This window comes from Podarcis raffonei, chromosome 1 (assembly GCF_027172205.1).
Source record: "Podarcis raffonei isolate rPodRaf1 chromosome 1, rPodRaf1.pri, whole genome shotgun sequence".
Lineage (NCBI taxonomy): Eukaryota > Metazoa > Chordata > Lepidosauria > Squamata > Lacertidae > Podarcis > Podarcis raffonei.
This window is the reverse complement of record NC_070602.1, coordinates 10,030,807-10,053,525: the sequence shown is the minus strand read 5'-3', so window position 1 is coordinate 10,053,525 and position 22,719 is coordinate 10,030,807. Positions and strand designations below refer to the sequence as shown.

The following is a 22,719-nucleotide window of genomic DNA, read 5'->3' as shown; positions in this document are numbered from 1 at the left end:
AGAGAAAATGCATGTGAGGGGAGACATGATAGAGTTCCCTCTCTCAGAACCCTGGAAGTCATTGGCACTAAAAGGTCACAGATCTACATAGGGATCATAGAATTGTAGAGTTGGAAGGGACCCCAAGAATCATCTAGTTCCAACTCCTGGCCATGCAGGAATATGTAGCTGTCCCTTACGGGGATCAAACCTGTAACCTTGATGTTATCAGCACCATGCTCTAACCAACTGAGCTATCCTACTACCAAAGAGAATTAGGCAAATTCATGGAGGATAAGGCCATCAATGGCTTCTAGGCATGGTCTCAGTATGCCTCTGGCTACTAGCTGCTGGGAGTTGCAAGTGGGAAGAATGCTGTTAGGCTCCTGCTTGTGGACTTCTTCCACAGGCACCAGGTTGGCCACTGTGAGAATAGGATGCTGAATGAGGTGGTCTGTGGCCTGATTCAGCAAGCTCTCGTTAGGTTCTTATGAAGCCTTATGTAGGCCAATCAGGCTTGGAGTGGAGTAGGCTTTGCCTGTCTAGAGCATCTGGCTGGCTGGTTAAAGGTCCCTCGAGTTATTTCATAGCCTTTGGGGGGGTGGACAGAGGTTCTGTAGGAGACACATCCTCTGAGTTGGAGGGTGGTGGCAGGGCTGTGTCTCCAGCTGGGATGGCTCCAAATGAAGTAGTCTGAAAGTCGTCCTCATCTGAGTCTTCTCCTGCTCATGGCAAGTTTCCCAGGTGGCCTCTTAGCTGCTGATCTCTACCGTAATGTACTGGGATGAAAAATAGCAAAATGTGTGGGACCTTTTTTTAAAGAAGAAGAAGAAACATTGCAGACAAATAAAGGAGCTTCAGTTTTACTCCTGTACTGAAATAAACTCCAGTGTTTTACAGGTTTGTAATATAATTATCCAAGATTTTGACTAGACTGATTCGATAATGATGTGTAGAAAAGGGCAATTTAAACTTGGCATGGGAAGAAGGAACACTTGCCTCGTTGCTTCCTGCTAAATGAAACATCTTCAGCTGTTGAATCGCTCCCCCCCCTTTTTTTTACTGTGGAATTCTGGAGCGCTGGAGCGCTCCTGCAGTGAGTCAGTAATGATTCTGAATGCAAGAGCTAGTTATTTATAATTTAGACTGTAATTAATTATGAGCCCATGGCTCCCTCTCCTTCCACGTACAACTTCCAGCATAAGGCATATGGTCACTTAAAGATGAACAACAGCATCGAAGGGGGGGAAAACAAAACACTCATGTAAAGCAATTGCATGTGGTTGATGCCGTTCAGCAATCGCCATGATAGCTAATTAGTCTTCAGTGGCTAGACATATGTTCGGTTGAGAACCATGTAGGAAGGCAAGATTATGTGATCTGACCATCTTCAGTTATTCAGAATCTCAGAAGAACATAGGAAGATCCCCACTCTTTCAGAACCACAGTCTTATAGAAACAAATGAAATCAACTTGTCACTTTTAAAGCACCACTAACTCAAGCTCCATGGAGGTCAAGTGGGTGGAAGCCCAAGCAAATCTTTACGTTGCTGAGTTTTTCCATGCCGGGGCTACGTTTTGCATTCCTGGTGGCTCAAAATATTCTACGTAAATATTAGAGGAATATTACAGGTCTTCTTCAGCAGAAAGTACAAAATCCAGCCTTTGCTCTTGGCAGCAGAATAGTTCATGTTTCTGTTCATTTTTAGTCAATGTCCTGGGCATTAATTAGCATTCATACAGAACTAAGCAAACAATCCACAATGGGTTTTTTTTAACTCCCTGGGGACCAATTGGGAAGTTCACATGTTCCCAAGGCAAACAAAGAAAGGAAGAAAGCTGTGCAGATTCAGAGCTTTCTCAAACCAACTGGCCAACAGTATAAGCAAAGTCTTTTCTAACAAGCCCTGCTTACTGTTCCCCAATCATCTGCTTCCAAAATAGCTCAGCAGCAAAGCATCTATTTTGTATGTGGGAGGTCCCAAGTTCAATCCCTAACATCTCCAGTGAAAATGAAAATGAAATCTTTGTGGTCCTGTCAGAGTAGAGTGAGGAAGGGAGGACCTACCAATATTGGTTCTCTCATGGCTCCCAATTCACATTTCTGCAGCAATATGCATTTTTTTTTTCGCAGTAAAAAGCTCACATGAAAATTCTTTAGCATTTTTGTGTGAATATCTCCTCATAAACTTTTTTTTTGTCTGCAGTTTTGACTAAAACACATATTTTTGCAAGTAATTTCCTCTAATGTGATGAATGTCTAATGTTGTGTTTTAATTGTTTTAGCCCACCCTGGGATCTTAGGGTGAAACAAGAGTGATAAGAGAATCATAGAATTGTAGAGTTGGAAGTGTCCCCAAGTATCATCCAATACACACACACACACACACACACACACACACACACACACACACACTTCACACACTTCAATTCTGGAATCTCAGCTAAAGCATCCATGACAGATGGCCATCCAACCTCTGCTTAAAAACTCCCAAGAAAGGATAATTGCATAATATGGAGCTAATTGCACAAATAATTATTGTATGTTGATTTCACTAGCACATTCATTTTTGTGCACCATTTCCTCTAATATACGTATTTCTGTAAACACTGTTCGATTGGAGAACTGCATTGCAAAATTCAATGATGTGTGAATTTCAGAGGAAGGCTATGTTTCAGTTCTTGTGTTGTTTCAGAAAATGTGGGTTTAAAAGATTTGCCTGTAAATGTGAACTGAATCAAATCTCTCTCCCACCCCTACTCCCAGGTGCCTCAGTGCAAACAAGAGCACGTGGTGTTTATCATTTTGCAAGTGAGTAAAGCTTTCCCTCCTTCCTTCTTAGGGTATCAGCAGTCTCTTCAGTTCCTTAAAAGTGGTGCGTCTCCTGCGACTGGGCCGCGTGGCCAGGAAGTTGGACCATTACCTGGAATATGGTGCTGCGGTTTTGGTGCTGCTGGTCTGTGTCTTTGGACTAGTAGCCCACTGGCTCGCTTGTATATGGTACAGCATCGGGGACTATGAGGTCATCGATGAAATCACCAATACCCTCAAGAAGGACAGCTGGCTCTGCCAATTGGCGGAGAGCATTGGAACGCCATATCGGTACAACTCTACGGGATCAGGGCAGTGGGAAGGAGGACCCAGCAAAGACTCGCTTTATATCACTTCCCTCTACTTTACCATGACAAGCCTTACCACGATAGGATTCGGGAACATAGCTCCGACCACCGATGGAGAGAAGATCTTCTCAGTGGCCATGATGATGGTGGGCTGTAAGTAGGATGGTCACTTTCCCCCTCTTTGCATTTCTCATAATTGGTTTTCCTTACGGGTTCTCTTTTTGCATGGGACTGGTGCATCATCGCAACTGAATCACGAAAGCTGGGCTCCTTGCATTAGCACCGAGTGGTCAGGAGTTTGGTCTGTAGACGTTTGACTCAGTTTTTGGGTAGGGAAGCTGTTCTGGAGGTCTAATCTGTGGAAGATCTACATTTTGGGGGCTCTGAAGTTTGATTTGTGCTGGGGCCCCCTTCTCAACCAGCAATGAGGTCTGGGTAACCACTATTATCTTCTTCAATGGTAGATCAGCACTTAAAAAACAAACAAACTACTAAATCTCAGCTTTTGCTTAATCATGCTGTACTGTGACACACCACTACCGACTCTCAAACTTTGGGACTGTTGAAATACATGCAACAAAAAAATTGATCAATTTAAGTTGTGCCACTCAAATTGGGTCTACGTTTTTAAGCAATGTGGACTGAAGTTGCTTCTGGGGCCCCTCCAAGATTAGTGGCCCTGTAGCTTAATTAGTTTCAAAGCATCTCTGCCCCTGTCAATGTAGACAATACAAAAACACCAACGGCCTGGCTTTGTATAAGGCTGATTACTAAGGGAGAGGTTGTCCTCAGTCCTAGGATGAGCTGAAGGTCTTAGATCCAAGAGGAGGGACCAAGAACGGGGTTAGGCCTTGTCCTCTGGCGTGACAGGAGGCTAAGAATGCTCTGAGGGTTGTGGACTTGTGGAGGGAAGAGAACAGGAGAATAGCTCAAAGTCCTCTCCCTAGTGCAACTGGTTGGTTGGATAGCACCTCCCATCCTGTTTATACAACCACAGCCATGTTGCAGCATCAGTGCATCTCTCTAGCCCTGTGGCTCCCGAACCTTTTAGAGCCACTTTCCCCTTGGTCCCATAAACACATCCCCAGTGCCTGCTACTCTATGAAAAGCATTACTCAGAATAGTGGTTTCCATGACCCACTAAAAAGAATAATAACACAATGAAATTCAGAACAGTAAAGATTAATTGCACATTTATTCAAAACCCAATTAAGACTGTTTAGCTTAATTAATTCAACAAAGCTCTTGAGCTGGATCCAGTGATAACAGGTTTTCAAACTCTGATACTCATTTACCCCTCTGGCCCCCATCCCATATCTGTCCCCTTGCCTCTTAGTGCCCCACTAGGAAATCCCCCACACTGGGGTCGCTACCACCTACTTTGGGAACTATTGATCGAGTCAATTATTTTATTTCATCTGCTCTTAAAATGTCTTCACTGGTTTAAAATGGCACACCATGCTCCAGCTCATCGAAGGTCCAGCTGAAATTATTTTGATGGCTTGGAAATGACGTTGGTGTCGGAGGCGTTCTAGTGAGTTCTCAAAAAATGGGCAAAGGCTTTGCTGCTTGGGCTGGGTTTGTGAAGGCGACATCTATTTTTATCAGCTAAGAATGGAATCCCATGTTGTCACCATGGGAGCTGGAGGCAAGTGAGACGGTTTCTAGACACAATAGATTGTCGGGGTTCTTCTCCTCCCTGCTTTCATTTTTTGTGGCAGATCTGCAGCTCCTCTTAGAGCATCCTTAAAGCTGACAGGACAAAGGAGACTTATTTCTTCTTCTGTGTGCTCTCAAAGCAGCAGCGATTCTGCTGGATGAGACTCTTCAAACCATAGTATAGCTTTGAGTGGCTGGGAAATGCTGTCGCAAGGTTGTGTGGATGGATGTAAGGCATGCTGATAGGATTCAGGAAGGAGTAGTTTCACAATTTTAACTGCTTGATGTGTCGCGATGCCTTGCATAGTTTAGGGAAAAGGCAAGCAAGAGAGGACGTGAAAGAGGGGTCTGGAATTATGCATGGTGTCGAGAGACGTTTATTTTCTCCCCCTCTCTCAACTCAGGGACATCCAGTGAAGGTGAATGTTAGATGATTCAGGACAGACAAAGCGATGGTTAATCAGACGGGTCCCTAGCTTGATCCAGCAGGATTTTCTTATGCTCTGATGTTCTCATGCTTTGCATCCAGGCAGAACATCTTGTGACACATTAAGCCCAAATCACTCCATAAGCCATGTGGCATACCCCTTGTCCTATTTGGCCCTGTGTGCGCACGGGGAGTGCATATCAATATAACTTCTCCACCCCCACCCCACGAAAAGGTTGTGGTTGTTAATGGAAGGATCTTGGGTCTTTGAGCTGGGGAAACTGCGTGAGACCTTGGAGAGCTGCTGTCAGCCTGAGTAGACAATATCAGGCTGGTTGGGCTGATGGCATGACTCGGTACAAGTCAGCTCTGTCTGCTATAGATCACGTGGCTTGGGTACAGGAGGTTCCATGTTTACTCCCCACCATCTCCAGTTTAAGGGAGGGATCTCTAATGGGGAATAGGCGAGTTCGAGGAGGATCTCAGTGGTTGCCTAGACATGATGGCTATGGTCTAGCTCCAGAATCAGGGGTAGCGTGCCAGTTGAACACCCATTGCTGAAGAACAACAATGGCTGAAGGATCTGCTCGTGGGCTTTCCATCTGTCATCTGGCTGGCCAACTGGGGGAAGCAGGATGCTGAATTAGATTGGTCTCTGGTAAAGCAGGGCTTTAAACCATTAGGTCCAGTCGTGACCGACTCTGGGGTTGCGGTGCTCATCTTGCTTTATTGGCCGAGGGAGCCGGCGTACAGCTTCCGGGTCATGTGGCCAGCATGACTAAGCCGCTTCTGGCAAACCAGAGCAGCGCACGGAAATGCCGTTTACCTTCCCGACGGAGTGGTATCTATTTATCTACTTGCACTTTGACGTGCTTTCGAACTGCTAGGTTGGCAGGAGCAGGGACTGAGCAACGGGAGCTCACCCTGTCATGGGGATTTGAACCGCTGACCTTCTGATCGGCAAGTCCTAGGCTCTCTGGTTTAACCCACAGCGCCACCCGCGTCCCTGTAAGCGGGGCTTTACATATCATCTAATACTGGGCAAAACCCCCACCCCATGAAGGTCTGTCAATACTTGGTTGCAGAGCTGCGTTCACTTGAATGGGTTACAAGGCACACTTGCCTGCTTGAGGGTGTTGTTTTTTCATAACCACTTCACCCTGTTTCAGATTGGAACTCGCTGCATTGTCTCTTTCTTTCTTTTTTAAAAACAAAACAAAACCCAGTGGACACTTTGAGCCAATTGTTTCAAAATAGCTGACTGCAAAAATAAAAAGTTAAATAAAATTAAAAAGAAAGAAAGAAAGAAGAAGAACCAAGAGGTGTGTGAGCAGCCCGGGGATATTGTGCTAGTTTGGGCAAAACCTTTTCAGCTGACCTCAGAAATGTTCAGATGGCTATTCTCTGCCTCTGCAGTTAGAGGGTCCAGCTCTTCAAACTTTTGCTGCTTATTTTGGAATTCAGCGCTGCAAATGAATGTCGCTCAGCGGAAGAGCATCTGCTTGGCATGTAGAAGGTCCCAGGTATAATCACAACATCTCCAGGTAACACTGGGAGAGGATCCTTTCTGAAATCCTGGAAAGCCACTGCCAGTCAGTGTAGACCAGTGTTTCCCAAACTTAGGTCTCCAGCTGTTTTTGGACTACAACTCCCATCATCCCTAGTTAACAGGACCAGTGGTTCAGGATGATGGGAATTGTAGTCCCAAAACAGCCCAAGTTTGGGAAACAATGGTGTAGAGCAAAACTGGACACTGACTTAGCAGTAAGAAGGCAGCTTCCTCTTTCCCTGTCTTTGGCTATTGGCTTTGCTGCTGCTCTGAGGGTAGAGTTGATTGTTCTGCTTGCAAAGCAAACATGTCTTTTACTTTCCTCTCTGGAGATGTTAATTGTGCGGGGGATTAAATTCCTTGTTGTGCTCGCAAGTGGGCCGTTGAACCTCCATTTGCAACACGGTGATGAATAGGCCCGGCTAGACGCATCTGTTGTAATAGGATAAGTGATGCCAAACGGGCACGCGGCGTGCAGATGGTTCTGCACAAAGGAGAACCTGATGTCCCAAAACAATTACAGTAAAAGGGACCATTTGTAAAGTGGGACGAGATGGTTCTTCCTTCCTCTCTCTGCCGCCACTCCTGCACCTTCCAGTTGCATCTCCAGCAGTTGGAAGGAGGGAGGGAAATGGAAATCAGCCCCCCCTCCAAATAGAGCAGGCATAGGCAAACTCCGGCCCTCCAAATGTGTGGGACTACAATTCCCATCATCCTTGACCATCGGCCCTGTTAGCTAGGGATGATGGGAATTGTAGTCCCAAACACCTGGAGGGCTGGAGTTTGCCTATGCCTACAATTCCCATCATCCCTGACCACTGGTCCTGTTAGCTAGGGATGATGGGAATTGTAGTCCCAAACACTTGGAGGGCCGGAGTTTGCCTATGCCTATGCCTACAATTCCCATTATCCCTGACCGCTGGTCCTGTTAGCTAGGGATGATGGGAATTGTAGTCCCAAACACCTGGAGGGCTGGAGTTTGCCTATGCCTACAATTCCCATCATCCCTGACCACTGGTCCTGTTAGCTAGGGATGATGGGAATTGTAGTCCCAAACACTTGGAGGGCCGGAGTTTGCCTATGCCTATGCCTACAATTCCCATTATCCCTGACCGCTGGTCCTGTTAGCTAGGGATGATGGGAATTGTAGTCCCAAACACCTGGAGGGCCGGAGTTTGCTTATGCCTGAAATAGAGCAAGGGAAAAAAAACATCTGGCCAATGGTTCCTTATTCCCTCCCTGGCAGGAAAAACAAGACCCACTCTTGCAGGAGATGAGCTGATGTGGAGGCTGTCTTCAAACCCCTGAATACCAATTCCTGGGAATCACAAGTGAGGAGATCACTGTTACACCCAGGTCCTAGAATCATAGAATTATAGAGCCTCTGAGCTGATGGCAGTTCCCTGACATAAATAATAACAATAACAATAATAATATTTATACCCCATCCATCTGACTGGGTTGCACCAGCCACTCTGGGAAGTTTACAGCATATATAAAAACAGAAGAAAACATTAAACATTAAAAAAAACCCTTCCCTATACAGAGCTGCCTTAAGATGTCTTCCAAAAGTTGTATAGTTACTTATCTCCTTGGCTTGGGGGGGTCGCATAACTCCATGCCCCCCAACATTTCTCCCATGAAAATAGGCTGTCCTGTGGAAAAGCAGGACATTCTGGGATCAAATCAGAAACTAGGAAAGCTTCTGTGAATCTGGGACTGTCCCTGGAAAATAGGGACACTTGGGAACATGGTTGTTGTTGTTTTTTAAACAACCCTACAAACAGCCAGGCTTTGGGCCTGGCACTCAATTGCTGCCACCTGTTCCAAGAGAAATACGCCAGGTTTGCTCCTGGGTTCCGTCTGCAGAAAATAAATCTGTGAAGCTTTTTTCATCACATGGAAATAAACATGGTCCCCGGGACTCCTGCCTGCAGACTGAGGTGCTTTAAAGGTATCATTGGAGAAAGCACTGGCCAGAAAAAAAACAGTTGGCAGCCGTATTGTGTGTCTCCTACACGCTCCCCAAACCCAGCTGCCTGAGGATGATTCACACCTTACACTTTTTGAAGGCTCCTTCAAAGTCCCTGCCATGAGGATCCTCACATTTTCACAGGCACCGGGGTGTTTGCAGCACTGCGGCAATCCCTAAATAAATGCAAGGAAAACATTTCTGTGTTATTGAGGACACCTCGGGCTATAAGCATTGCATTTTTAATCAGGCCCTCTCCGACTCTGAATATATAAACCCCAGAAGGGTTTATTTCGCTCACCACCTCCCACCCCGCTTCATTTCTAAGAGCTTTAGAAGTGCCTTGAAGTTCGGTCTTCTTTTCATGGGGCTTCTCCCTTTCCAGATAAAGTAGCGCGCACACACACACACACGCATCCACTTCGGATTATGGTGGGATGTGGGTGACTTTCTGGAAACTCCATTGATTCTTCAACTATCCTATTGAAAGTGAAATTTATTGTCTGCCTGTTGCCCCCACCCTTTCTAACTCCCCCCTGCCCCATATTACAGGGCTTGGGGATACAAAATGCAAACAGGTTACACGAAGCCTTTCTCAACCTGTGGGACCCCAGATGTTGTTGAACTACAACTCCCATCACCTCTGGCTAGCAATGAAGGGCCATTAGAATATTGTTCTATATACGATCCCAAAAACTGTTTGAGGCATTTTCTCCTCTCTCATATGTTATCCCCAAACCCCTTCCTTAAAGGGGGGAGGGAGGTTTTTACACCAGCCAGAAGAACAAGGCTTTTTCTTGCTTAGATGTTACAGTGAAAATGGGTCCGGCTTAGGTGGGTAGAGATAAGAGCAAGGGTCATTGTGTGCTATTGTAACCCAGACAGGGGTAGGCTGAAAAGGAGGAGGCGAACTGAAAAGGAGGAGGGTAACACAGGAAACAAAGCTATATCTTATTGCTATTAGTGTGAATCACATGTTTTTACATGTGAACACATGTCTATGCAGTCTAAGGGGTATAAAAAGCTGGCATGCTCAGAATTGGGTGTGCAGATTGCGAGCTTATCGCTCTGTACCTTTGTTCTGCATATCCATTTCAAATAAACCCTGTTAATAACCTGCAAGGACGTTTTGCTGCTTTGTGTGAATCTGTGCTCCAGGGACCCAATAGCAGATATGGAACAGGTCCAACAGCAAGGCCAGAGTTCAGGGATGATGGGAGTTGTAGTCCAACAACATCATAGCCCCCCAACATTCCTCTGGTGAAAATAGGGACATTCCTCAACTGACCCTCCTTTCCCCCACATTTTTTGTTGTCCCCCACCCCCACAGAACATTTCCAAAACCACTACATGAACAGGACACACATCTCTCAAGAAGGCCAGGTATCAGAGTCCAAGGGCACATTCTTCAGAGAAGAGTGTCTGTGGAGGGGGCATGGCCTCAGGAGAGCCCTGAGGGCCAGAGAGAGGGGGCTGGGGGGCCTTGTTCAGCGTCTGGGCCTGGGATTCCCCCTCCTTGCTCTTTACAGCCATACCTCAGGTTACAGACGCTTCAGGTTGCAGTTTTTTTGGGTTACGGACCCGCCGAAACCTGGAAGTACCAGAACGAGTTACTTCTGGGTTTTGGCGGTCGCGCATGTGCAGAAGCACTAAATCTGCAGGTTGCGAATGCTGTGGGTTGCGAACGTGCCTCCTGCACAGATCACGTTCGCAACCCGAGCGTCCACTGTATTTATGTTATGTATTCAGTGATCTGTGTTTGCTTGAGCTTGAGTCTGGACTAAGGATTCTGAGCCCATGTGTTCTGATTCAAGACATGATATCCAACCACGGAACATTTCAAGATTTGGGCCTCTGCCATTGGCCCTTAAAGTCATGATTCACAACTTGGAAGTTTAGACAGCCAATCACGTTGGGAGGGGGAGTGGCCCAGGCCTTCAGAAATGTATATAAGCAGCTGCTTTGTCCCTGTTGTCCAGTTCTGTTAGTTCAGTAAAGGTTCTTGCTGTTATCTCTGTGTCTTGCCTCGTGGGAACCCACCTACTCTTCAATGTGTGCAGATATTGGGTTACTGCCTTTGGTTTGATTTTATATGTTGCAGTCTTGTTGTAAACTGCCCTGAGATCTCTGGATATAGGGCGGTGTATAAGTTGAATAAATAATAATAATAATAATAATAATAATAATAATAATAATAGTAAAAACTGAGGATATCAGCAGGAAAGAGGTCTGGATGGAGAAACAGCTGATTAAGTTAGTATGCTACTAGCAGGAGAAAGTAGGGGAAAACATCAAAGGGGAAGGCCAAGCTATTTTAGAACAGCAGGTTCTGTAATAGGGACATTGCATTGTGGTCAGTACATGGGATCAAGGTGTGGTCCAAACCCAAATATGCAATTTGGTTCCACAAGGATGCTTATCTGATGGCCTAGACGGGCCTTGGGTGTGATCTGCTCTTAGGTCCTAATGGAAAGGGGCTCTCTCTCACTGGAAGTCTGTAAGCAGAAGCTGTTGAGGATATGCTAGTTCTGGGTTGCCTGTATTGTTGGAATCAATGACTTCCATGGCCCCCTCTGACTCCCCAATTCTCTCTATCCGCTTCCCCCATCATCCCTATTAAGCCCTGTGGACAGTGTGAATTAAAGCCCCCTATCGGACTGCGAGAAGATCAAACCAATCCATTCTGAAGGAAATCAGCCCTGAGTGCTCATTGGAAGGACGGATCCTGAAACTGAGGCTCCAATACCTTGGCCACCTCATGAGAAGAGAAGACTCCCTGGAAAAGACCCTGATGTTGGGAAAGATGGAGGGCGCAAGGAGAAGGGGACGACAGAGGACGAGATGGTTGGACAGTGTTCTCAAAGCTACCAGCATGAGTCTGACCAAACTGCAGGAGGCAGTGGAAGACAGGAGTGCCTGGCGTGCTCTGGTCCAGGGGGTCACGAAGAGTCGGACACTACTAAACAACTAAACAACAACAACAACAACAACAACAACAACAACAACAACATTGAAGCAGACTGAGTACAAAGCTCTTCTGGTTTCTCAAACAAGAATGCAGTGGATGTTTGCCCCATGCCTCTAATCCTATAGCAAGGTGCCGTTCTTTGGAACCAGAAGATGTTAAGGAGCACTTTCTCTCCGTTTCCTTCCCACGTAGGCAGGAGTCGGACACGTCACTGCCTTTGCAGGCATTTGACTACTTCAGAGAACCTGAAACCACTCTGCAATTTGGCACAAGCCCCCAGGACTGGCACCTGTCCAGGGGAGGCCCAGGACTGGAACAGGAGTAGATTTGCAAGCCATGGTTGAAATGCAATGTCAGGAGGAAGCCTGTACTGTGACAGATAAGTCCTGTCTTGCATTGTGCCTGGCTCTGAGTCAGGCTATCGCATCTCTCCCTTAAGTAAGTACAACATTGACACAGAAACGTGTATGGCTGAATAATCCTCCTGCCCTTGCAAAGCCTGACAAAAGCCAGGAGGCTGGGCATGAGGAATTTGCAGGAATTAGTTGCGGGGAAGCTTCCAAAATCCTTCCTTTCCATCTTTCTCCCCAGATCTTGGAGTTCTGAATAATCTGGAATTAATTATCTGAAATTAAGTTTGCAGTGGAACCATGAGATGCACTATGAATGCCCCATATTTCCACTTTGCCTTTCCAAATGTTGTGTGGGGCAGCTTCATGCACAGTTTTGTCATAAACTTTCAGTTCCTTCGTGTCTCTCCTTCCACTAAATTACTGATGTGCATGCTAAAACATGCCAAAAAAAAAAAAAAAAGCAATCTTGGTGTGACAGCATAAATAAGCAATATTAGGGTCATTGCATTTCTGATCATTTGTCTCTTGCTTAACTAACGCTCACATGTGCATTAAGATTTCTTTTTGGAAGTGTTCCCTCACTGTAGATATGAATAGTAGTAATGGTTGCTCGAGCTTAGTTTTGTGGACCCTCCAAGTATCCCTATTTTCCAGGGTCAGTCCCAGATTTACAGAAGCCAACCTGGTTTCTGATTTGATCCCAGGATGTTCCATTTTTCCTTAAAAAGGTAAAGGGTAAAGGAACCCCGACCGTTAAGTCCCATCGCAATCGACTCTGGGGTTGCAGTGCTCATCTCGCTTTACTGGCCGAGGGAGCCGGCGTACAGCTTCTGGGTCATGTGGCCAGCATGACTAAGCTGCTTCTGGCGAACCAGAGCAGTGCACGGAAACGCCGTTTACCTTCCCGCCAGAGTGGTACCTATTTATCTACTTGCACTTTGACATGCTTTCAAACTGCTAGGTTGGCAGGAGCAGGGACCGAGCAACGGGAGCTCACCCTGTTGTGGGGATTCAAACTGCCGACCTTCTGATCAGCAAGTCCTAGGCTCTGTGGTTTAACCCACAGCGCCACCCGCGTTTACCATAGTTAAAAGCAGAAGTTGGCAAATGTGTCTTCTTTTTTGCTCCTCAAAATATGGCAACCCTGATCAGCCTCCGCCTCTTCAGAGTTTCAGACAGGGAGATGTTGAAGACTGGACCTGGGGCCATTTGCATGGAAATCATCGGTGCTACCACTGATCTATAGCCCCTCCCTGAAAATTGCATTTAACTGCATATGCTACTATTCCAGAACTGACCATGCTGTATCTTTATTTGACCACTTGCTGACACCTAACAAACTCATCTGTTTCCCTCAAATTATTTCCCTATCATAAATACAAGGCAGGGATTATGTTTCCATTTGGTAGCTGTTACAAGCAGTCCCCGCACAATAAAATTAATACGCAGGCTGGGCCTTGTTTTAGGGGCAGCTCTGAAAAGGATGAGACCTCGCCATCCGAAGAGCATCATTATCTAGCGTGGCTGGCCTTGATTTGTATCTGCCATTGTCTCGGGGGCAGGTTTTTCGTTATTAAAATGTTTCTGGCATTTTCAAGTGTAGAACTGCCTTTGCACAAGCTACATGCGAGGTTCCTGTAATGAAGTGGATTTGTGGGGAGATGAGATGGAGGAGGAGGCGGAGGAGAGGGGAGAAACAAAGAGGGAATGGAAACCCTATTTAGCTGTGACTGTACCAGAATACAGAAAAGAGTGGCTGGGGAAACTCAGCCAGATGGGCGGGGTATAAATAATAAATTATTATTATTATATAAAAGAACCCTGGGTTGTACAAACTGCGGTTTTTCAATCAATGGGAGCGTACAGATGAGGGAGACCTTGAGGTGATATGTCTGCTGATTTGCATTTTATGCAGATAAGCACCTGAAACTTATAGTAGCTGGTAATTCCTATTATACCTGTCTCATCATCTCGTCGTAAACCAGGCTTTCTTTTAATTAATCCAGCTAGACTACGGAGCTCCCTATGTGTTAGATTAGGGGGATAAACAAATCCAAGGGGGGGGGGAGTAGCAGAGATATTAGGTAAAATTGCTGCAGATGCTTAATTTGCAATCCTAGCATTTTGCTAATTCAAATGGGCAATTAATTGTTTTGCTGGGAGTGAGCCAGTGGCTGGGCTCTTCAGTCAGACTGGCACAAACGCCTTTTGCAGATTTTGTATTCATGGACTGCACATTGCTGGGAATTGAATTGCTGGATACCTAATCTCTGGGCAGCAGTTTTTCCTCATGCAAAATGCCTTATGATTGTTGCTGTTGTTTTACATTTACATTTGTTGTTGTTTAGTCATTTAGTCGTGCCCGACTCTTCGTGACCCCATGGACCAGAGCACGCCAGGCACCTCTGTCCTCCACTACCTCCCGCAGTTTGGTCAAACTCATGCTGGTAACCTCGAAAACACTATCCAACCATCTCATCCTCTGTCGTCCCCTTCTCCTTGTGCCCTCCATCTTTCCCAGCATCAGTGTCTTCTCCAGGGAGTCTTCTCTTCTCATGAGGTGGCCAAAGTACTGGAGCCTCAGCTTCACGATCTGTCCTTCCAGTGAGCACTCAGGGCTGATTTCATTAAGAATGGATGCGTTTGATCTTCTTGCAGTCCATGGGGCTCTCAAGAGTCTTCTCCAGCACCATAATTCAAAAGCATCAATTCTTCGGCGATCAGGGACAAGAAGCTACAGTTAGAACTGGATATGGAACAACTGATTGGTTCAAAATTGGGAAAGGAGTACGACAAGGTTGTATTTTACATTTACATACCTCCAGCCAAAGATCACAGGGCACTTTGCAACATAAACATACAAAATAAAAACACCAAATGCAACTCCCCCCACCAAACCAATAACTCTGCTCTCACAACCATTCAAAAGGCCGTAGATGGTTTATTCAGCCAAAGACCTGTTGGAAGAGGAGGAACATTTTTTGTCCAATGCCTAACCATATGTAATGAGCCAGGTGAGCCTTCTTGGGGAGAGCAGTCCACAAAAGGGGAGCCAACACAGGAAAGGCCTGTTTTCATGTTGCTGCCCTCAGGTCTCTTGTGGAGGAGGCACATGAAGGAGGGCCCCAGATAATGATCTCAGGTTCCGGGTAGGTTCATATGGAGAGAGGCAGTCCTTGATGTATTGAGGTCCTGAGCTGTTTAAGGCTTTATAGGTCAAAACCAGAACTTTGAACTGCGCCTGAAAACTAACTGGCAGCTGGTGCAGTCAGGCTAGGATTGCTGCCATATGCTTAAAACGCATTGCCCCAGGGAGCAACCTTGTGGATGAAGGATAACAACAACAACAACAACAACAACAACAACAACAACAGTCCAGTCATGGCCAACTTTGGGGTTGCGGTGCTCATCTCGCTTTACTGGCCGAGGGAGCCGGTGTACAGCTTGTACAGTTTATTCAGACCGGTGTACAGGTCATGTACAGCATGACTAAGCCGCTTCTGGCGAACCAGAGCAGCGCACAGAAACATAGTTTATCTTCCCACCAGAGCGGTGGCTATTTATCTACTTGCACTTTGACATGCTTTCGAACTACTAGGTTGGCAGGAGCAGGGACCGAGCTACGGGAGCTCACCCCGTCGCGGGGATTCGAACCGCCGACCTTCTGATTGGCAGCTTTTGCTGATGGTTTTCTTCACACCTCCTGCATGCGGCTTTGCTTTCAGTCCAACTTGATCTTGTTCGTGTTTTCACCGTAACGAAAAAAGAAGAAGCTGACAAGAGAGCTTTGGGCGCAGCAGTTTGTGTGCACACAGTCCCTGATCACACTTGTGGGCTTTGTTCTTTTAATAGCAAAGCAGTGACAGATTCGTAAGAAATGACCAGAATAGGACCGGGACAGCATGTTGCAGAGTGAAAACTCTGGAGAGGAACTATCATAATTCACACACTGTGCATGAGCAGCAGAGGGGGCTAGCTGTGGTTTAAAAAATGAGCCAAGATACTTGCCCCTCCACCCAACCTCCTTTTCCATGGGGAAGGGTCGTAGCTTAGTGGTACAGCATCTGCTTTGAGTGCAGAAGGGCCTACGTTTCAATCCTTGACACCTCCAGGTAGGAATTGGAACATCCTATGCCTGAAATCAGGACGATCAGAAGGTCGGTGGTTCAAATCCCCGCGATGGGGTGAGCTCCTGTTGCTCGGTCCCTGCTCCTGCCAACCTAGCAGTTCGAAAGCATGTCAAAGTACAAGTAGATAAATAGGTACCGGTCCGGCGGGAAGGTAAACGGCATTTCCGTGCCCTGCTCTGGTTCGCCAGAAGCGGCTTAGTCATGCTGGCCACATGACCTGGAAGCTGTACACCGGCTCCCTCAGCCAATAAAGAGAGATGAGCGCCGCAACCCCAGAGTCGGCCACGACTGGACCTAATGGTCAGGAGTCCCATTACTCTTTACCTTTTATGCCTGAAATCATGGACAGTTGCTGCCAGTCAGAGTGGAAAGTATTGAGATAGAGGGACCAGTGATCTGACTTGGTTCAAAGCAGCTTCTGATGTTCCTATGTTCTGCTGCAGAAACAAAATGAAGGGCCTATTTGCTGTTGGGTTTTGATTAGATGCCAGGAGAGGATACATTTATTAGATATTATCCTTCCTCACCTTTGTGAGCTCAGCAGAGTGCCATCCCTTTGCTGCTTAAAAGAGAGAGCCAGTGTGGTGGTGTGGTGGTTAAGAGCTCTAATCTGGTGAACCAGGTTCGCTTCCCCGCTCCTCCACATGCAGCTGCTGGGTGACCTTGGGCCAGTCACACTTCTCTGAAGTCTCTCAGCCTCACTCACCTCACAGAGTGTTCTTTGCGGGGGAGGAAGGGAAAGGAGATTGTTAGCTGCTTTGAGACTCCTTAAAGGTAAAGGGACCCCTGACCATTAGGTCCAGTTGTGGCCAACTCTGGGGTTGCGGCGCTCATCTCGCTTTATTGGCCGAGGGAGCCGGCGTACAGCTTCTGGGTCATGTGGCCAGCATGACTAAGCCGCTTCTGGTGAACCAGAGCAGCCCACGGAAACTCCGTTTACCTTCCCACCAGAGTGGTACCTATTTATCTACTTGCACTTTGTGCTTTCGAACTGCTAGGTTGGCAGGAGCAGGGACCGAGCAACGGGAGCTCACCCCATCACAGGGATTTGAACCGCCGACCTTCTGATCGGCAAGCCCTAGGCTCTGTGGTTTAACCCACAGCACCACCTGCGTCCCATAAAATGGGATATCAAATCCAAACTCTTCTTCTTCTTAAAAGGGAAGCTTAGGCTAGTTTTAGTCTTTTAGTGTTAGAAATCCAGGATGCTTTAAGGCAAACTGGATTTTCTCCCCCTTAAAATAATAATCACACCAAGTCTTGTAAAAGGTAAAAATCATATTTGCTCACTCCATTTCGGAGAATAACAGATAAAGCAGCCAGACTTAAAATGCTAATTGAGTTACTAAGGTTAACTTAAAAATGGAGTCTGAGCTTGAGCTTCGAGCTACAGATGTTTTCACATTGCAGGCATGGTGAAAAAGAGAGAGTGCGTCCAGGCAGGGAGGAACATATATATAGCTATGCCCTCTTCCTGTCAGGGCACCATAGGGAAGTGATCTCACAAAGTTCCCTCTAGCAAGCTTACAGGAAAGCTCTGTGAGACTCAGCCCGTTCATGTGCCTATCTGGCAAAACATGAATTGTTGGTTTGGCTGCCATCAATACCCCACACTCACTACCTCAAGTACAAGGGCCTCATGAGAACCTACAGGCCTCTCAATCTGGGCCTGGGGAGCCTTCCCAGGCCATGCCATGCCACTGCTCATCTATTGTTTTTAGATTGGGATAAAGGACAGGATAGAAAGTTAAATAGATGATGATGATGATCATTTTCATTCTATTAGCTGCTTCACTCATAAGGCATCTCCAAGCAGCTCTCAACATTTTAGAAGTATAAAGCATGACATAAAATCAGGTAAAAAAAGAACAATGGGCTCCAATAAAAGCCATACAGTGAGCTATCAGAGAAACCCCATAAAACAGCAGCAACAAAAATTGAATTTCTTGATTTCAATAAGAGGACAAGAACAGATTGTATTGTAACCGCAGGTATGCCAGTAAAAATGATGTCCCTCTGCTACAGTAACCTCATTCCAGCTTCAGCTCCTGCAGGTGCTCACCACATAGATGTGGGCATTTGATGGGGTTTTTGTTACGATTCTTGGCACTTTCATTCCCACATGCCTGATGGCTGCAGGGGACTTCTTGAAACAAATCAAGAAGAGCAATTTATGCAGAAGGTTCCAGGTTCAATCCCTGGCATCTCAAGGATAGGGTTCCTGGGAGAGAACACCACCTGAAGCCCAGGTGAGCTTCTGCTAGTCAAGGTAGACAATATTGATCTAGATTCAGGTAGGTAGCCGTGTTGGTCTGACACAGTTGAAATAAATTAATAAATTTAAAAATTAGCACCTTAGAGACCAACTAAGTTTGTTCTGGATATAAGCTTTCGTGTGCATATTATCTGAAGAAGTGTGCATGTGCGCGACAGCTTATACCCAGAACAAACTTAGTTGGTCTCTAAGGTGCTACTGGACAATATTGAACTAGATTAGTGTTTCCCAAACTTGGGTCTCCAGCTGGTTTTGGACTACAACTCCCATCATCCCCAGCTGGCAAGACCAGTTGTCAAGGATGATGGGTACTGTAGTTGGAAAACAGCTGGAGACCCAAGTTTGGGAAACACTGAGCTAGATAGACCAATGAATCTGACTCAATATGAGGCAGTTCCCTAGGCCTAGAATGCCTAGGGTTTGCCATGGATAGATAATACACAACACAGCAGCATTTCACTAGTTATGTTGATGTTGGGTCTTGCTTACACAAGCCATAGATCGTATGCTCACCCTGTTCTTGGACCATATTATTTCAGATTCCTGGTGGGAGGATTGCTTCCTTGGATGCCCTAGAACTGAAAACTCCTTACGCACAGAAAAATAGCCTGACAGAGGGAAGTCCGAGCTATGAGTTGTCTCTAACTATTCCCTACTCAGAGTGGTCTCATTGAGATCAATGGGGATGACTGACTTGTCCATTAGTCAGGATAGAAGTTAGTTGGAGACAACTCTGGCCTTTCATGTGTGAGGTTTTTTGTGGGGTGGTGTGTGGGGTTAGAAAGGTAAGATCCATTTCCCCACCTGCAACTGAAAGTGGTACAATCCAGGCTCAGTTTCACCCTCTGGTGCTATCAGCCCCACAGCTACAAAATATGGGTTATGCAGAAGAGACTATAGTTTTGCAAGGTGGCAGATAATTCTGAGATCATTTGCAGTTGCGTCCGCTGATTGCGAAGACCTAATATTTCGTAGGCTCCCGACGATTCAGTTCAGTGTTAATTTTTTGCTCTTCATCCTTTGCAAACTGCCGTCTGCTGAACTGTCTCTCTCTCTCTCTCTCTCTGTGTGTGTGTGTGTGTGTGTGTGTGTGGATTAAGCCCTGAAGCTGGTTAGTGCATATGGTACAGTTCTAGTCAGGGTCACACGCCAATAATGATTAAAAGCAAGGCTGAGCATGCCCAGTGGCGTCTGTGGCAGGACATCATACAGCCTCTTAACTCTCCAGTCGCCTGCACGCCCCCGAGTTAAGGGCAAAAGTTTCCCGCCTCCAAAAGCTCAGTGGGCAGAGAAGAATTGGCCGTCACTCGTGGAAGATGAACAGTTGTGTGTTTATAGTGCTGCTAGGCTGGATTTTCATAATGCAGAATTAGAGGGGATTTTTGCCTTCCCTCCGCACGCATTAGTCTGGCTTTCCAAACAAAATAAAGTATTTTCTTCTCTCGGGTGTCTCTCTGCCTCTCTGTGTTTTATATGTCAGGGATCATGACAGCCATTCGTTGTTCACGATGCATTAAAAGAGTATTTTATGGGGATTAGAATTTATGGGGATATGTGACGTTCCAATCGTCCCTCCAGCACAGTCTGTTTTTACTGTCTGCTTGAAATGGGATTGAGGTTTTATGTTTCCAGAGTGCAGGGTGAGGCCGCGGGTTGGGGGGAAAGGGCAGCGGCCTCACCCTGGCTTCCCCAACCTGGAGCACTCCAGATGTTGTTGGACTACAACTCCCATCATCCCTGACCACAGGTCATGCTTGATGGGGCTTATGGGAGCAGCAGTCCCTCTAGAGCAGCTGGAGGGGAGCTGGTTGGGAAGGCTAATCCCAATGGTTGGAGCAATTCCATGATTAATAGCCAAATTTAAATGCCTGACAGTTATCCTCTTGATAGTTCACATAAGTTAAGCTCGCACTACAGCAGAAAAACGGGTCCTTTCCAAAGAGGTTATCTGAGATTCGTGCAGAGAGAGTGGGGCAGAATCAAAAGCCATATTTCCTAATACAGGGGCCAGGAACCTTTTACAGACATCATCATCATCAACAACAACAACAACAACACCACCACCATCATCATTATTCCCCACTTTCCCCCCTCATAGAACTCAAGGAAGCATACAGCTAAAAAAATAAGAGCCACTAAAAGAATACTGTTATATACTGAGCTTGGATCCTAGAACAATAGGCAGGTAGGATCCTAGAAGGCAGCAACCTGATTGGTCTGCAGGAGTCGCCCAATCCGGCTACAGGAGGAAGTGAATCAGCAACCTGATTGGCCTGCAGGAACAGTCCAATCAGGCTCCAGGAGGGGAGTTGAATCAGCCAATCACACAGGATCCATTGTGTAAATAATGTATATATAGCCAGAGGTTTTGGTGGAAGGCACTCACTCACTGTTACCATGAGCTGAAATAAAGAGCATGAAATCAACACTGAACTCCGAGTATATTTCACATACGATTATAATTATTATAATTATTAATTATTTGCAGAATACTTAAAAGCTCAGTGTAAGTACGTCAAAACGCAAATAGTATTTGAGTAGGAACAGCAGTGGGGGTGAACTTTTCTGCTTTTCTTTTATGGTAATGTGAAGGTACAGAGCAACTATAATATGCAGCATAAATTGAAATTATGGGGGAACCAGGGAGGGAGGGGAAGTCATAGGTGGAGTAGTTGATTGTTAAACTTGAAATGTTGTTGAATTGTTTACTTGTTTTAAAAAAATATTAAAAATTATTTTTTTTTTAAATTAAACATTGATAGAATTAAAATCATACACATATATAAAGTATATTAAAAACAAGGACCACATGTCCCTTCTGGGCAGCCTTCTGAAGCCCACATACCAATGATGTTGGGTGGAGGGCAGAGACAGAAGTGGGTAAATCAATGAATGCACATTTCTACCTTTGTACAGTAGCTCTATGTAAGAAAATAAGGTGTCCCTGCAGGATCAGGCCCTTGCCCCATGTAATCCAGCCAACTGTTCTCAAAGTGGCCTCTAGGAAACCCACCGACAGCACCTGACAACAGGAGCACCCAGCAGGTGGAATTTGTCCCTTGTTTGCCCCCAGGGCTTGGATGGGAACCTTAGATGCAACAGGGGGCAGTGTGGTGGGGTGCTTAGACTGCCAGGCTAAGTCTGGCAGCACCTCCTATTGCCCATGGAAAGTGTCCGTAAATATCCCCTTCAAAATCCACAATGCACAAGAGACTGTCTCCTCTTCAGGCTCAGCTTTGTGTTTGCAGTCAATTAGTTTCTCATATGTTGAACGCCACCCTTTCAACATGCTCACACTTCATTGGACAACAGGATGAGACATGCTGACACTCTTATTCTGACCAGAAGAGAGAGGCAAAAGAGCTTATCTCTGTGAGCAAGTACAGCAAAAGCTGATTTCTCCACAACTACTGATGGACGGGGAGGACGGGTAGCGCTGTGGTCTAAACCACTGAGCCTCTTGGGCTTGCTGATCGGAAGGTCGGCGGTTCGAATCCCCGCGATGGGGTGAGTGCCCATTGTTTAGTCCCAGCTCCTGCCAACTTAGCAGTTCGAAAGCACACCAGTGCAAGTAGATAAATAGGTACCACTGCGACAGGAAGGTAAATGGAGTTTCCATGCACTCTGGTTTCCATCATGGTGTTCCGTTGTACCGGTAGTGGTTTACATGACCTGGAAGGCTGTCTGTTGACAAACGCCAGCTCCCTTGGCCTGAAAGTGAGATGAGCGCCGCAACCCCATAGTCGTCTTTGACTGGACTTAACCGTCCAGGGGTCCTTTATCTTTACCTTTACTTTTACCTATCATGCCCACACCATTTTGTGACCCTGCCTCTCTTTCTGCTCTTTTAGATGTGGAAGCCATTTTGTGTTAAGTCACCCCCCCAAAGCAGCCAAAATCCCAAACGCGGCCACTGGCTTTAAAAGATTGGCAGCCGCGGATCTAATGAACAGAATATGAAGTGCAATGTTGATTGAACACACACATACAGATAGGAGCAGGAATGGAAAGCAAGTAATGCATATCATCCAAAAATGTCTTTCCCACGGCTGGCAAAAGTTACCTGCTTATTGATACACGCACACACAAAAGTACTATGCTCCTCTTTATAGTTCTGCACTACTGCATTAATGTCACTCTTCTTGTTGGACAGGGGGAGATAATGGATCACTGAGGAGCTATTTATCTTTGCCTCATGCTCCGTAATAAGAGAATTGCAATAGCAACACAGAGAGTGGTTTTATATGCACTATCCAAAGATTTTCATAGAAGCCCAGGGCCAGTCAG

General features: G+C 46.1%; 1 protein-coding gene across 1 annotated transcript in view; it reads left to right on the top strand.

The window, feature by feature from the left end:
* Positions 1-22,719, top strand: part of KCNH5 (potassium voltage-gated channel subfamily H member 5) — a 177,549-nt gene that overhangs the window by 56,327 nt on the left and 98,503 nt on the right. Inside the window, exon 7 of the mRNA XM_053404510.1 lies at positions 2,823-3,252. Coding sequence (XP_053260485.1) covers positions 2,823-3,252 — 430 coding nt within the window. The remainder of the gene's footprint in view (positions 1-2,822; positions 3,253-22,719) is intronic.